A 16,535-nucleotide genomic window follows, 5' to 3' on the forward strand; every position below is an offset into this window, starting at 1 on the left:
GAGGTGTTGTTGGGGTACTGGAATGAGGGATGTGAAATGCAGCACTGTCCATGTGGAAGCTCTGAGTAACACCCTGTTCTACCGCAGCAGCCACTGTGGGCGCATCTTAGCAACTCCTCTGTTGTGGGAGCAGTCGGGGCTGCAGGGGCTGCCCTTCTCCTTGCAGTTGTTGCAGTCACAGCGATTGCCATGAAGAGGAGGAGAGCAACTCAGGGAACCTACAGCCCAAGCCGTCAAGAAAAGGATGGGGCTCGAGTGGAAATGTGGAATGTAATCAAGATGCCACCAACTGAGCGGCTGATATAAGAACTGGGGTCACACAACAGGTGCCGTGTCATCCTTTAATAATCATGGAACTGCTGCAGCATCTCTGTCTGAGGTCTTGAGATGTGTTTTTGTAGGACAGGTCTGTACACCCTTAAGCTACTTCATAGGCTACAGGCAACTGCCTGCTGTTACTTGGCAAGAAGGATCAACTGCTTGAACGAGCTTGGTTATCCCAGCTCATCCCATAAAAGATGTGTGTAAAGTTGATCAGCCAGAAAGAGCAGTAAAGTCTGGGAGGGGAAAAAAAAAAAGTTCTGGAGGGGCCAGTGGAAGTGAGGAAGCAAACAGTGGCTGTGGCAGCAGAGAGAGGGTACAGAGACCTGCTAACTATGTGCTGCTGTGTGTCACCAGCAAGAGAGACAGCCGGGCCATCTGTGCACTGCTCCACCTTACCGCTTCTTCCTCTTCCTCAGTCACGCAGGGGCTCACAGCTGCAGTAACTCGCTGCCATGCAGTCAACATAAATGACACCATGCAAATAAGTAAGAAGGCAGGTCTAATTAATGGGAATTAAACCACTGTATTAAGAAATAATGTGAATAATGTGGTGGTTTCAAAAAACATGTGCCTGTGCCTCCTCTGCAAAGCTAAGACAGGTGACTGACTGATGGGAGGTATTTCCTAGAGCTGCTGCTGTCCTTCCATAGCTAGGCCAGAGTTAGTTAGTATTATGTTACCACAAAATAAGTACCACTCTGCTATATTGGCCACTTCTACTACATCCTTTCCTAAGACTAGACTAACCATAGGAATATTTCAAGTGCCTTCCTGAGACTGAGTTGCCAGTGACAGTATTAACTTTCTTGAAAGGAAGATGTTTATATGTAGAAAACCGGATCACTTTCTTTGATCAGACTCTGCAACAAGGTTGATGTTAGCAGGCTGGATGTTTTTTTTCCCCCCATCTGTTCATAGTACTGTAGTGTCTGCCATCCACACAGAGCAGGATGTCTCACAGTCAGGAGTTGCACTAAGCAGCATGACCACAGAATATACCTTAGCAAGAGATTTAATGTTTGAACATCAAGTGGTACTTGCTTGTGTGAGGAGGGGAGGAGGAGGTATTTCAAGACCCATACCTCTCAGGACAGACAGGTTTGGGCTTGTCCATACAGAAGAGTGGAAATTAGTTAACTAATATAGTGACCTTTAACGCAAAACCAGAGTTTGTGTTGTAGTGAGACAGCATTTGTTTTCCACATTGCCCTAAAAAGGATATTTATTTTGTGGCTTCCCTTTTGTTACTCTTTTAGCTGTCAAGTGTGCTGTTTCTTCTTTAGCATAATGTGGCAGAGCCTGTGGAAAGAAATGCAGCAGAGCAGGCCAAATAACGTCTAAAATCATTAGCATTTCAGGATAATTACTACAACTATCAATGAGAAATATTTTAGAAAACAGCGTCTGCTTTTTACTCTCCAAAATACTATTAATAAGCAGGGTGTGAATCTGCCCACCTTAGCTAATTGCCACCAGAAGAAAATGTTATTCTGTTTTGCTTTTGGATTTATTATTTTTTACTGTAGCTGTAAATTTTTCTGTAATTCTAAGCAAAGGGAAGAGTACAAAACTACTGATCAGGTTTGTCCACTTAAGAACAGGTCTTCTGCACACAGGCAACTGCTGATCTAAGATGAAGAATGAAAATTTTGGAAAATAGAAAAAAAACCCAAACAAGGGGGAGACAAGACAGTATTTTGTGTGTAAGATCACCTTCCCTCTTAATACAGAGGAAAAGTTGAAAGAGCAAGTGGTGATCCCACCCTGGCTATGGTTTGGAAAGAAGTTGGACATAGTACTGGTAAAGAAAGAAATGACCTAACTTCAGTTTGGTGAACTTGCTATCGCTTTTATTTATTTATTAGTAATAACACTGCTGTTACTTCTAATATAAATGATTTGCTCTGTGTATTTTCCAGATGCTATTTAGGAAGGTCTAATACACTTTCAGAATAGGGACAGTTATACTGCCTAGTCACCTTGCTGCAGTGGAACTAGTTAAACTGCACACCTTAAGAAAAAGGTGAGTATAGTTTCGCTCAGCAGCATTTGTGCAACAGGAAAATAAACAAATGAAGCAGGCGGGTTAGAAGGGGCAGGCCCCACACGCTGAGCTGCTTACTCTATCTCTGGAGAAACACAGATTCACCTTTGGGCTGAGTCTGTCCCTGTCTTAAGGGTGGGGTTATCTCCTGGTGGGAAAGGACTCACAGACCCAGGGTAGTAGCAGTGGGCTGCTCCAGAAGCCTGGGGCAGCACACCCTGCGTCTTGTCAGAGCCCTGCTGTGTAGCCTTTACTTCTGTGCAAAGGTAGGTGTGTTTTTCTTCACCCCATAGCGACTCGTAATAAACCTACAGCAAGCTTAGAATATGCTTTGGGTTTCTGAAAACTCAGACCTGATTAACCTCCAGGTCGCTGCCAGGCAAGGCGTGTGTTTTTACTTTTTAGCTCCACTCTGGTTTTTTGTGTTTAAACTGTAGCAAAATGAAGGCAGCAACAGGATCTAAATGAACCAGTATTACACCAGCCTGTATTATTTTGAGAAGAAAAGCAGAATTGTGCGTAAGAACCGACTGTTACTAAGCTACTGAAATATCCTGAAAGGCAACAAGAAGCTACAAACCCCACAACATACAGACATCTAAAAACCAGCAACCTGCAAGCAGTGAGTTTGTCTGCATCCCCTGCTGTTCCTGAGTAGTCAGTAGGAAGACTCAAGCTCAGTCGCTTTACAGGATTAGCAGAGCAGATATTTTTATTTCAAGCACCCAAAGCCAGTACTAGCAAAACTGTTAAAATACTTTGTCAGTGTCTTGAGCATTTCTGCAAAATAATTTATGAAAGGTTTGGTTTTTTTTTCAATAATGAACTTAACTTTCTTTTGATATTTAATTTTTGAATATATTTTTTCACAAAACTGGATTTGCTGTAGTTAATGATCATGATCCTGATTTCTTTTGTAAGTGTAAATTTTATAATTTGTAAAAAAATTAGAATGTTCTTTAAAAAGAAATGTACAATAAAATGTGGTTAAAAATAGACCTAGTTACCTTGACTTGTGATGGGGTTTTTTCTGAAGAGTAACTTGATGTCTAGATGGCTGATTTTGGTTTGTAACACACAGTCTGAACAGCTGCAACCCTCAATGCCTCTTTTACAGTTAAAATTTTTTAATTTTCTGATTATTTTTGTGTCACACCAGAGCTCTAAGCACAGACGTGAACGAAGCAGATCTGCAGAGCAGCCAGTAAAGATCTGTTGTAGAAACATAGAGGGGGGCTGTCAAAACCTGCTGCATTTTCTGTTCACCTGCACTGAAGCCTGTGCTGCTACATTTTACCATTAATCCCTTCTTATTTTATGACGAAAGATGCAAAAACCAGACTGTGGTTAGAGCCATGAAATACCTAACAGCCCCTGGATCCTGTGGCAGATTTCTGGGGCAGCAGAGCTCCTCTTCTGAAGGAACGGGAGACAGCAATCTCCAGCAGAAGGGGGAAGGCTAGAGCAGATAAATGTCTCGGTCTTTACCATGGTAGCCGAGCTGCAGGACAAGCTGGGAGCCCTTTCCTGGCAGGAGAGCTGTCACATGGACAGAGCTCAGTGCGAGCAGCCTGTTGAATCAGAGCAGCAGATGGAAAGGAGATTAGAATGGGGGAATAAATGACTTCAACTGGCTGCACTGATGGCTGGGAACTGTAGATTTCTATGTTCAGTGAAGTAAAAGTTCTACACCCAGAGACTAGCACACCGCACAGAAATAAAGCCAGCGGCACAGTCAATGCACATCCGCTCTGCTGCCACATACGGCAAGATGTCTACATCACAGGGCGTAAGTGTCGCTTTGGCACTGAGGTAACTGCTGCCCTAGAAACAACCAGGTAAGCCTGAAACCAGAGACAGTTGATCAAAATGCACACTGGCATGTAATGGGCCAAGACTAACAATGGATTCAGTTTACAAAAGACCCCAGACAATTCAGTTTATGTCCCTGGGAACATAATTCCCAAGCCTTCTGGGAAAACGAACAAGGTTTCTGGTACTAACCTAGCAAACTTGCCACAGGAAATTTATACATCACTCAAAGTGCAAAGTGCAAAGTGAGCTCTACCTGTAGTCAAATGCCCTTGCTCCATCTTCATGCTTCCAGTAAAAGAATGGCGAGATTATCTAGAACCCCTACTCTGCAAAAAGCTTGTAACTAACTCTCATCAAGCAATTAATTTTACAGTGCTACAAAAAGAACCACAAGCTCACTTCTGGTTTACGACACCATTCCATGGAGCCACTTGGAAATACAGGTACAGGATTGTCACAGACCTGTGCTCAGTTGCGGTGGAACGTGGCAGTTCTCAGTGTCAGAAACTTGTCTCAGACATCACCGTGACCTTTTGCCATTCCCAAAGGACAAGGTGGGACTGCAGCAGCTCTTGGATTCACTGGTTCACTTTTTAAAAGCCTAAAGCTGTTAACCTGCAACACTTAAAAGCAAAGTAAAAAAAAAAAAAAACAAAACAAAAAAAAAACAAAAAGAAAAGTTTTCCAAACCTGGGTGTTGTAAGAAGCAGCAACTAACAGGCTTCTTGTTCACTACTAACCAATTTAATCTGCTGATGCTGGAAAAATCACTTTGATCATAAAGCCCGTATGGTAAGTGTACAAGGAACAAAACACATAAAAAAAAAATAATTACAAGTAGACTAGATTAAATCCCGCAGTGCAAATGGACAGAGTTTAGGAAGCAGTTAGCTATCATTTTACTTACATGCTCTTTTGAAGACAGTGTGTGAAATATTCCTATTTAACAAAAGAAATGTTACTGCACACACTTCTTTCTTCAGGGTGTCGTTGAATCAGTGGTTTCCTATGGCTGGTTAAAGGGATATTAATTTCCCCTGAAATACTGCAGTCATGTTATTGACAGACTCTAACCACATCCTAACAGGAAAGAAAACTGGGCAGATGTCAATCTCCTGCTTGATTTTTTTTCCACATAAAAAAGGGGAGGGGGGGAAATATCGAAGCAGCTCAGACCATTCATTGCAGGTTAGGAAAAAAAATCCCTAGTATGTGCACAGAAATCACAAGGCTCTTGTAATTAACATGTGTACGTAAGGTAACAAGAGAAAGGTCTTCAACAACAAAAGTCTTGCATGTCTCAACAGCTTCCAATTCTAGTGTCTAAAATGTTTCTAACCTAATGAGTGAGCAAGATATAAAAATGGTTTTACCATCTGTACAGCATCAGATGCATCAGAAACTTAAAAGAGATTGTGTAGGGTTTTTTTAAAATAAAAGTTATTTCTAATGGAAGAAAGCATCCATAAATAAGCAAAGTAGTACCAAACAAGCAAACAAGTACGGTGAGTACAGGAAAATGTACAAAGCTGAATATAAAGTCAGTGATGAGTAATATCAAGAACACTTCTTATACTAATTAGTAAAAACATCAAAAATACTTCTACATCAGAAAAAGAAATGTTTTACATCCAAGCTTGCTCTCCCAAGCACACTTTGTTTACACCTGGCACTATTAGGAATGAATCACGTTAGGAATTCCTGAGTTTAAATAAGACAAAAAGCTAAGTACTGCCCTAGGGATAGCTTGATTCCTTTATTATGAGAAGCACATAAACCAGTCTCCTGCTCCCAAATTCTATTCAAGAAGTGAGGAAGGTCACACACTCCAGGAGCGTGCTGCTTGTGTTCCTCGATCTCAGAGGTGTGTTCAACCCCCCCTCTTCAAAATAAAGTGAAGGGTGATTAATGCCATTTGTGTGAAGTGTTAGTACTTTTCAGTGCCTCAAAACTGACTTAAAAAATAATAATCCAAAAGTGCTTATTTGTCTGAAAATCAACCACACAAAATATTCCATAATACGGGCAGAGTAAAATAACCAGATATGGAAAACGATTTGCAGTGATGCAGAATTACCTGAGCGCTTTTCTATTTAGTTAAGCATGTGTAATAGGCCTACTCAGTATATAATCAGTGTGCAACATTAAAAATTTTAAAAACGAGTATGTGAAATTCAAATGGCATGTCATATGCAGAACTTTCTGGTGCCTGTACATATCCACCATAATTGAGAAAGTTTTATCATCTAGCTCATAGCAAAGGAGATCTGAAATTCCAGACTGAATTTATATGTAACATTCATATTCTGAACTGTATAAAATAAAATGGAGCTATTATCTTAGACTTTCAATATTTTACTATGCAATACTAAAACCATCTGTTTTCCAACACAAAAAGAAAATACAAATCCAACTGAATGGCCTGCCAGAGTAACAGTACTTTACAGGAATATAATATTAATGTAATACTATGGCCTTTCCCAAACTGTTGGCATTTCAGATATTAAGAGTATTTTTCTTTTGTATTGCACAGACTCAAACGCATAGACAGCCATTTTCATACACCAGAGTAAGAAAACTTCCAAGATTATATGAATAAAATAGATACATTGGAAATCAGATAAAGCTTTACAAGAATTTCCCCGTGTGTCCAAAATGATTTCCTTTATCAAAGGCTTAATGGTGATGTGATTACCTCTTCTAGAGTAACATGTTTTATATCAGATTGTGCCCAAATACAAAACAAAACAAAAAAGCACCACTTAAGTAATAAACAGAAATGATCACTGCAAAGACAGCAGGTTTTATAAGGGATGCTAAGATTAAGATGAAATTTCTTGAGAATACTATTGCCACAGAGAAGTGTCCTAGAAAATCCGAATGAACGTACCCTTTAACCTTTTCATTGCAGTTTTGTACTTCATGACCTCACAGTCCATTTCATGGTCCAGTTAATGTCTTGTTATACCAGCAAACAGTTCTCATCAAAAGCAGGATAAAGATCGTGGTTTTTCAGACAGGCTGAAGGAGCCAAGAGCCTTGCAGACCAGAATGAAGTCCCAGTTGCTTCCAGGTAGCAATTAGCACTTCTGAAGTCCAGCAGTGACAGGGAGCTGTCACGCATTGGCCTCCCAGCTTTACAGCACTTAGCTCAACTTGGAGGCTGGTTTCTGCCTGTACAGACAAGCACTGCAGCTTTAATCTGTCTGCACTCAGGCCATCTTGTAAGCACGCTGGCATTTAACTTGAACTCATGAGCTGGGAACATTTATACCCCAATTTTCTTCTCTTTTTTGTTTGTTTGTAATAATTAAGATACTGTAACATCCCATTCATATACTGCCATTTATAGTTATATATAATATTAACATACACGTACATAAGAGCTAGGATACTCTTTATGACCTCTATTTTCTGATGTAAGTAACAAAAACCAACCAAACAAACAATCCCCCCCAAAGGAAAACAATTGCTGGTGTTTCCAGTTTCCCAACAGAGATGCAGGACCAAACAACCCTGAGCAACTGCTCTGTGCTATGGTTTTGTTGCAACAAGGAATTATGACACTTCTGCACCAGAGAGGTCCCTACTACCTCTCAGTGTGAGCGTACTGGGGGAGGGAAATAAAAAATCGGCAAAAAAAGCTCATCCAATAGTGTAACCTAAATGATGGTATTTCAAGACAGGACAAACTCGGAGCCTAATGGATTAATTCAGTGCAGCCCACAAGTCTGGGTTTGTTTGCTGCACTTTATGTGTGAAAGCAAACTATTATAGCTATATGTGTAACGCAAGAAAAACTGAACACCATTCACACAGGCAGGAAGAAAACACTAGTACAATGTGCCATGTCATGCCCCCGGCTGTGCTAAGGACTGAAAATACAAGGGAAGGAGTAACTTCTGCATCAGTAGTATTGTCTAAAAAGCTATGTGTGGAAAACCAAATCAAACCCCAAACCCAAACCCAACTACCCTCATGCTTTGGTCAGTGCAAGAGTCCCGGTGGTTTTCAGTGGCAGAGTGAGGAAGCCGTTGCAGGGACCAGGACAATGGGGGGACTCTCAACTCTGGGCAAAAAGCACTCGTGTGTGAATTGCAGCACGGTGAAGGTCCTGCAGCTACCCTGGCTCAGCCTTCCGTAAAAGAAATGCTTGGTTTTATGCTGGCTCAAAAAAACCAAAAAAACCCCTCTGTCAATTCCAAAGGGACATCAAAAGGCCATTGGGATTGTTACTCAAAGGTTTCCCATCGCTTTCTGAGCTGTTCAACCTTACCTGGTGTGGATGAGACGTCTTGCTTTGTCTTTTTTAACAAATCTTCAAATGGATCTTTTGTCTCCTCAGATTTTGAGGATAGTAACACTGACTCTAAGCCCTTAGCTGGCCTGGAAGGGATCAAAGGGGGTTCATTAGACAGGAGAACTCGTGCTTGTTTGGGATCTACCTTTGAGCTGGACTGGCCCACCTGTAATGTTCTGGTTTTAGAAGGACCACTTAGACATGCTGGCTGTAGAGAGCTTGTTGGAGAAAGGCTGTGGCTCTGCAGCAGTAAGGAGCTAGCTGGTGGCACGGCTGGAGCCTGGCTAAACAAGTTTGGCATGGAGAGTGTTGAAATGTTTGGCTGAGGTCTTTGCGGTGGGTAGAAGCTAGAATTAGGTGTTATGAAGCTAGAGCTGTAAGCATGACCTAAAGAGGGGGTGAAAGAGCCCCTTGGGGGTCTAACTAGAGACACTGAAAGGGCTCCTGGCACTGTTTGCATAAATGGATTAGGAGATGGCTGTAAAAAAGGTGGTGCTGCTGGGGAAGGATAACCAAGTGGCTGGGCAAATGGTGCAGCTGGAGGAGGCACAAAGTCACTTGCCACCGAGACAAAGCTAGCTGCAGAAGGTGGAGTGGCTGAGCTTTGCAGGCTGCGGGGACCTTGCTGTGGGCCACTGCTTTGCCAGCTGGCTGTTTTTAACGGATCCAGGAGATTAAGAAGGTAGTCGCTTTCATTACCTGCATTTTCTGTCTTCACTTTGACAGGCTGGAGCATCTCAGCAGTGCTGGCAGCACTGGACAAAAGCTGAGACGGATGAGAGGAATAATTTACAGACTGCTGGATTTCAGCATCTGAGGACACACTACCAACTCCAAAGGGCTCTGGGACAAGATCTGAAACCAAATGGCTACGTCCTGTAGTGTGGGTGGTAAGAATTTCTGTTGGCCCAGCTGGAGTCTGATGCTTGGAAGCCCTGGGTGCTGGTGGTGGTGGCACTATCCCCAGTTCAGGAGTCTTTCTTCCCTGTGGCCGAGGAATGGTGATGTTCCCTTGCACAGCAGGACTTGATTCATCCTTTTCTGCAGGAGCCAGAATGCTGTCTCTGCTCCGGGGTCTCCTTGTGATTGGCGGCATGTTACCAAGTGCCGTCAAGGGCCTTTCCGGCGAGCTTTGGGAATACTTGGTAGGAATAGCCATATCATCATGACCCATACTCCACAGCTTGTTGTAAGGGTGAGACAGCTTCATGGTTGGCACAATCCTGTTCCTCTCAGACACACCAAGATCCATTCTCTGCAAGAAAGCATAAAAAAAGTTAACTTTTACTGATCTCCTCACAACATAGAGCATAAAGTGAAGACGGGCTGCTGAGCTATGAGTGGAAGAGGATCTGTCCACAGACTGCAAACACTGCAGAGGGACGACAGCATGCAGCCTAGACAAACAGACAGGAAATCAGAAGCTGGACTCTGCAGTTTTAATTCCAGCTCTGCTTCTAATGAGTTGTTCAGCTGTGACATATTGCAGCATCTGTTAGGCAAGCAAGGAGCACATACCTATATCTAAGGTACAGAAACTGAGAATCCTTAATTGCTGTATGGAAAAAGCTGTCAAATGAGATATTTGGATATAACAATTAAATATTATTGTAAGGTAGAAACGATATTCTTTTCTTTCGTGTCCCATGAAGATCTCAGAGTCTGCTTCAGTTTGGTACTTACTAAGCTGCATATATTTAGCAAAATTCTTCATAAAGAATCTCTCTTCTACAACCTAGATTGTTCAAATGATGCCTAGACCAGAATGGCCAGATTAAAAGAACGTCATTTAAAAAACATGCAGTTTGGAGGGATCTGAAAATTCCCAGGTATTCATTCTCACTGCTGAGCATCAAAGGTAACTGTGTGTGATAGCCAATGGACAAAATAGATTCTGAGGAATAGGGCAAATATTTCCTCCTTTAGAAGTAAAGGCTATAGTTTTAGTGGAGAAAGTTACTGTCTTATAACTGAGTCCCATTCCAGTGATTTCTTAATTCAGAAATGAATTTTAAAACACATGAACAAATGCCTGGAAAATGAATGCATCTACTCAATAATACGAAAATATTCCTCAGAGAATAATGCAAGACAGCCAGCCTGAGTTCCGTGCAGGAACCCCCAGCGCAGACGAAACCCTGTCCAAACCTGGTAATCAAATGTGCACCGCTGATCTGCCTCTTCTTTGGGAGTCCGCAGGTCTTCTAGGCTCTTAGCTTGGCTGAGAGGCTGAGGCTGTGTTTCTACTTCTAAGTTAGGGAAAATGTCTTCAAGGAGGTTGATTTCTGTGGCCTTGCTTGAAAGCAGAGGGCTTGGAGGCAGAGGCTCTTTTGATTTTTCTGGACTGACTGCCTCTTCCCCATCAGCACTATCAGATTCTTTCAGGGCCCGGTATGGCTGAGGCCTAGGAGAGAAACAAAAATCATGTTGCAAATTACTGTCTTTCTAATTTTTTTTTTAAAACAAGTATTTACTAAGGAGCAGGATGGCAAAACACAGCTTACAGTGCCTTGTGAACACCACGTGTGTGAGCAAAGTGACAAAGGGCAGAAGGACATACAAAGAGGACTTGGCACTCGAGGGGTTTTCAGAAGGGAAAAAGACCTAAGTGGGAAGTACTCAGAGGAAAGCTGTGATCATGCAGTTACGGACAGGCTGATGAGGGAACTCTCTTGGAGCCGGAATAACAGGACGCTAGCTCTCCATTTTGACAGTCTGGCCCTCCCCCTCGGGCAGACCACTGCTACTGTGCTCGGTCCTTTCACACAAGAAGTCGGAGCAAGCACACTGCAAAGTGTCCTGTGTTTTGCAGGCACTTACATTCTCTTGCTTCAAGCTAAGTCAGCACAGAACATAATTCAGTGTTTTCCTGCAATAATTGGGAGCACTGTGCAGAGTTCCAATGATTACATTGGTGTCATCTTATCAAGAAACAACACGATCCATTATGGAGACACCTATTTTACATTTACAGCCAAGGCCAAGTTAGCAGGATGCTTTTCTTGCACATACCTCAGCAAAAAAATGAACACCAGCAGATTTGCATATTGGTTCTGTGTACAGAGAACAGCAGCATAATGCGCATCCAATTAATAACAAGAAGTGCCATACATATCTGTGGTGACTGGCATTTGACTGGCAGCCAGTTTTACTGTGGCATTTAAACAAGGTTTCAATAAAAAGAAAATATTTGTGAGACCTGCAAAAACAGATACCATGGAAGAAGCCTCCTCCTCTTTCCATATTTTATTATAATACATCTACATCATGCAAATTTATAAACAGACCATCTTACTTCATTCATCAACACATAAATAGCAGGCATTCGGCTAGCAACACAAGAACGTAAGAATGCAAGAACAAGACAGACAGCTGATGGTACATGTCCTTAGGAAGAGGGCGATCTTGCAAATCTCATATCTTTAGTCTCTCACGTAATATGTGCTCATCTGCTAAGCACTAGATCGTACTTCAACCCCCACCCACGAGGAATATTCTGCAAACAAACCATTTTAGTGGCCTGGCCTCCTCCACCACAAACACAAGAGTGTGAGAAGATTTTTCTGGCCGTTTGCTACTGAACCTATACGTCTGTCTCCCCATGCCCAACTGCCCTCAGTCACGTCCCTTCCCTGTCGCTCTCTGAACCTGCCTTCTGCAACACACATGAATTTTAGCAATTGGAGACTCCACTATCAACCTGGCAGCCTCCTTCTCCAGCCTAGTCTAACACAACTGCATCCAGCAGGCTCCAGTTGCTCAGATGCAACTGGGCATCCATCTCCCAGCACCTGGAACTGCCTGGATCTGGCATCAACACAATTTCTGAAGCAGCAGCTCACAGTACCCTGGCACTTCTCCCTACAGGTTCTGGTGAAGCCAGCAACTGCATTTGTGAAAAGAATTAGTGTAATTCTGTGCAATTTATCTCCCTTTCTCCCCCTAGAAATCCTCAAGCAGGTGAGGTTAGGAAAGAACAAATCCTCCCAGTGACAGGCAGTGAGGCCTTAGCTCAAGACTGCCCTCCGGGGTTGGTGCATTCAAATACGCAGTAAGAGGTATTTAGTACAGCTGAATCAGTGCGCACCCTCCGTGTGACAGTGTCACTCTCATCTCCAAAAGATACGCTTGGGCCCCTGGGAAGACTGGCCAGGTAAATGGGAGCTGACAGGCAACACTCGTTGCCTGAACACGGGTACCCTGGGCAGGTGGCAGAACCCTGCGGCCAGTGCTTAAACGTACAGCTCTGCCACACTGGTAGTTGCTATATGGCCAAGCTGCTCAGTACCATGATTCAAAACTAGGCAGGATTAAGTTACGGAGGTTTGGGAATTTACAACTATTTACAAATTACAAAGTCAGATACAAATAACACAGTGAGAAAACCCAACAAACTGCTTGCTGTTTCTTGTATAATTTTAGGTCAGATTGTATTCAAAACCCTTGGAGGACATCTGCATAGTAATGCCCCATAGTCACTGAGGATGTGGTACTTGACAGAACAGGGAGGCTGGGATCAAGCAAGTGAAACTGGAAAAAGCCAGTAACTGCACTGAAATAAGGCTCACAGGACAATCCAAAAAGCACAGCTAGCACTGCACAAGAATGGCAGAAGGTTTGGACAAGAACACAAGCAGCACATTGGAACAAGGGGGAAGTGGAGGGGTTACACCCCACAGAGCTCAAGCCCATGTAAAACTAAGCTGGGCATTGCTGCATAGCGTTTCATGCAGGAGTATGCTTTTGCATGCTGCTAGCTATCAAAACAAACAAGCAGGAGAAATGCTGAACATTCATCAAGCGCCGTACAGAGACTGCAGGAGTGTTTCCAAAATTCCAAGTATAGGAGCAAGGCACCCTGACCAACGCAAAAACCATTGTTCGAAGACTGAATTAATACAATGGAAGAATAAAGGATAGACCATTCAAAAGGAGCAGAGAAGAAAAAGTTTTCAGAGAAGCCAGAGACAGGATCCTCTTCCTGCTGAAATTCATCATCAGAAGAGTCCTCAGAGAGGAAGACTGTATAGTGTCGCATAGGCTTTACAAGGCTGAGGGAAACAGGAAGAGAAAAGGAAGTTATCAAGTTGTCACATTCAAAGCTCCAGAGGAGAGAGAAACCAAGTGATTCGTAGGCTCTAAATCATTTCCGAACGTGACTGACTGCCACCGCAAAGAGCTCTGCAGGTAACCGTTGAGCTCTACTTTTCAGTCAGAAAATACAACTCTTCTAAAAATGTCTAGGGTGCCATCTAGTTGGGAAGGGTACCAAAGACCTGCAATGACACCCATACTGCAAAAGAAGCCAATACAGAAACCCACCTTTTCCCCGCTACATATTCTAGAGAGTTGGGCATCTTTTGTTGTTCAGAAATACATCTTTGTTTCTCAGATTCTCTGAGCTCTAACTACAAGCAAACAAATATTAGATCTACCTTTCTGCTTTATAGATGTTTAGACTGACGTTAGTCTGATATATGAGAGGAGCTGACTTAAGGGCAACAATTCCTACTTGTATCTTTTTTTGAGATCTGAAATTGCTTCACACTAGAATAAAAACAAAACTGTCCAAGGATTTATATGAAATGCTGTTTGTCAAGTAAGGTGTATATGTTTCTTTCCTCAGTGGTTAACTACTTTCAAAGTCTGGCAGAAAAAGCACTCAAGCTAATTTCTCCTGCATCATGGGACACTAACTATCAATCTATGAATTTGTTATCAGAGGCCTGGAACAAAAAACCTTCCAAATGAAAATTTCTTAAAATCAGAAGTGCCTCTGGAAACACACTTCAGCTGTAATTAAAACCAACCAACCAAACAAAAAAAACCAAACAAAAAAAAAAACCCCCACATCAAAACCAAACCAAACCAAAATACCCAAAACAACAAAAAGCAACCACCACCAAAAACATTTCACCAGACTTTTGACAAGCACATATTAGACATCTTTATTTTTTACACAGAGGTCAGATCTCCAGGATTTGCTCTTGTACCTAATGAAGACAATACCTAAATTTTTAGTGAATGTAAAACTAACTATGCATTACCCATGTCTGGGCAAACATACACTGATTGGTGGATAAAAGAAAAATATTTTTAAGTTTGCTGAATTTATGAATTTTTTTTTCTATTATTTATTGTAGCTATCAGTTGCTTCACTTCATTTTAACCAAAAACCCAGTAAATTACTCCTTTCTGCATAAAGCAGAAGCTTCTAAGATTGACTGTTTCCACTGGAGCAAATTCAGAAGTGGCTATCACTGCTTTCAACAATTAAATGCACTATCAGCTTTAGTAGAAGAGGTAAGAGTACAGGAGCAGGGTACTTAAGCAGAAATACACTGGAATGAAGAGTATGAAGAAATTAATAGCAAATATTGCCTCATTTGTAATGCTAAAATATCCTGATCTTCAGTAAAGTATGAAGCAAGTGCCATTGTTCATTCCCCTCTGAAACACTTAAGCTCTGGATGGCAAAAGAGTTTATAGAAAATATATTCTCACAAATTAAATATTAAGACAAATGCTTCACAAGTAACTGAAAGCAGTAAAAGCAAATCCAGAGTTACCAGTACTAATCAGAGGCCTCTACACCATAGTCCAGTGCTTTTCAATCTACTAAAACTCAAGGACAACATTGTGCAGAGCCACCAAAACTATATGCACTTACAAAACCCCATATACTCAATTTTTAACAGTTATTTATTGTTTCTTATTTATTCTCCCCATTTCATTTGCGTTCTGGCATATCTAAGTGTGCATGAGTGGAAATGAAAGAAAAACAAACAAGAAAACCTCTTTTCAGTGTCATTATAAACCACCTTTATATGTCTTCCAGACCAAACAACAGGCTGATGAACACTGATAGATGTTGCTAGAGAGCACCATTTACAGGGCTCTTTTTTCTTCCCCACATCACTGTAACAATGGAAAAGAAATCACTAGGATCATAAAACCAAACATTGTTTCTAGCCATCCAAATGAGATCTCTTCCCAAACATCTTCATTTTATAAACCACATATCACTGATAACATCCTAGTTACTGTAGTGAATCAAAACATACATCGTGAATGACACAAAGCCATACACAATTGAGACGGGAGCCTAATTTTCCTACTACTGAGGTCCAGAATAAAATTTGTTATTTCAGTGTAAGCAGAATCAGGCTCATAATGTGGAACAAAGGATAGGTCCTGATCCTGTAGACATCGCAGAGCAATGCAAATATATCACACCACTATGTGCATTATAGATAAGATGAGGATATGCTGAAATTGGAACAGGACCAAAAGCATGGATAGAAGAAGAAAGAATTTGATTTGTTGCCTTTATAGTATAGACATACTAACAAACTACCTCTAGTGGCACTTGAATGCATAATCAGCCTTCACTCGTTTAGTTCTTTTGTCTCAATCACTAAATAACTATATAATAAAGTTATGAAAATCAGTCTAAAAGATTAGGTCAGAAAAAAAGAAGTTGGCCACTGCAACCGACAGCTCAAGACGGCCCGAGCTGCCACTGTGAATAAATGTTTATTCACAATCAGGTCAGAGCTAATTAATAAAAAGTCTAAAACAGTGGTGGCAGTGGATGCAGCTGATAGTGTTAAATCATAGTCTGTGGTACTCCAATTAAAGCTGTTGCATAGCTGTTCTTTTCCCCTCTTCTGCTATAATAGGCATCTAGGGAAAGTGAGGTGGTGCCACTGCATTAGGAAAAATTTGCTATAACATTTTTTTAATACCCCCCCTCTTTTTTTTTTTAAAGAGAGTGACTATTATCCAAAAATTTCAATTTACATTAACAAAAGGCTCGACCTAAAATAAATCAGAAATTAAAGATACTTTAAAAATATTTCGTTTTTGAACTTACATACATGTCTTTTTGTGTTAGGAGAGTAAATTACCATTTAACAAGATTTCAGAAAATCTAAAATTATTTCCAGAAATAAAGAGCGATATTGAATTTCCACATATCTTGCTGATGCACTAAATGTTTGGTAACTGCATATAAGAAATGTTTTGGTGCAGCTGCCCTTAAAGCACTGC

General features: G+C 41.5%; 2 protein-coding genes across 7 annotated transcripts in view; one reads left to right on the forward strand and one right to left on the reverse strand.

The window, feature by feature from the left end:
* CRB2 (crumbs cell polarity complex component 2) overlaps positions 1-3,809 on the forward strand; it is a 76,469-nt gene extending 72,660 nt beyond the window's left edge. Inside the window, exon 14 of the mRNA XM_049833153.1 lies at positions 88-3,809. Coding sequence (XP_049689110.1) covers positions 88-306 — 219 coding nt within the window. The 3' untranslated portion in view covers positions 307-3,809. The remainder of the gene's footprint in view (positions 1-87) is intronic.
* A 1,073-nt stretch (positions 3,810-4,882) lies between these two features.
* DENND1A (DENN domain containing 1A) overlaps positions 4,883-16,535 on the reverse strand; it is a 217,968-nt gene continuing 206,315 nt past the window's right edge. For 3 of the 6 annotated variants that reach the window (XM_049833161.1, XM_049833160.1, XM_049833159.1), the window contains 3 exons: positions 13,406-13,534; positions 10,632-10,887; positions 4,884-9,738 (listed from right to left, as the gene is read on the reverse strand). In XM_049833161.1, the coding sequence (XP_049689118.1) occupies positions 8,416-9,738; positions 10,632-10,887; positions 13,406-13,534 (1,708 nt within the window). In that variant the 3' untranslated portion in view covers positions 4,884-8,415. Of the gene's footprint in view, positions 9,739-10,631; positions 10,888-13,405; positions 13,535-16,535 lie in introns of all 6 variants that reach the window. The other 3 variants (XM_049833164.1, XM_049833162.1, XM_049833165.1) reach the window with 2 other exon arrangements.

This window comes from Accipiter gentilis, chromosome 29 (genome assembly GCF_929443795.1).
Source record: "Accipiter gentilis chromosome 29, bAccGen1.1, whole genome shotgun sequence".
Lineage (NCBI taxonomy): Eukaryota > Metazoa > Chordata > Aves > Accipitriformes > Accipitridae > Astur > Astur gentilis.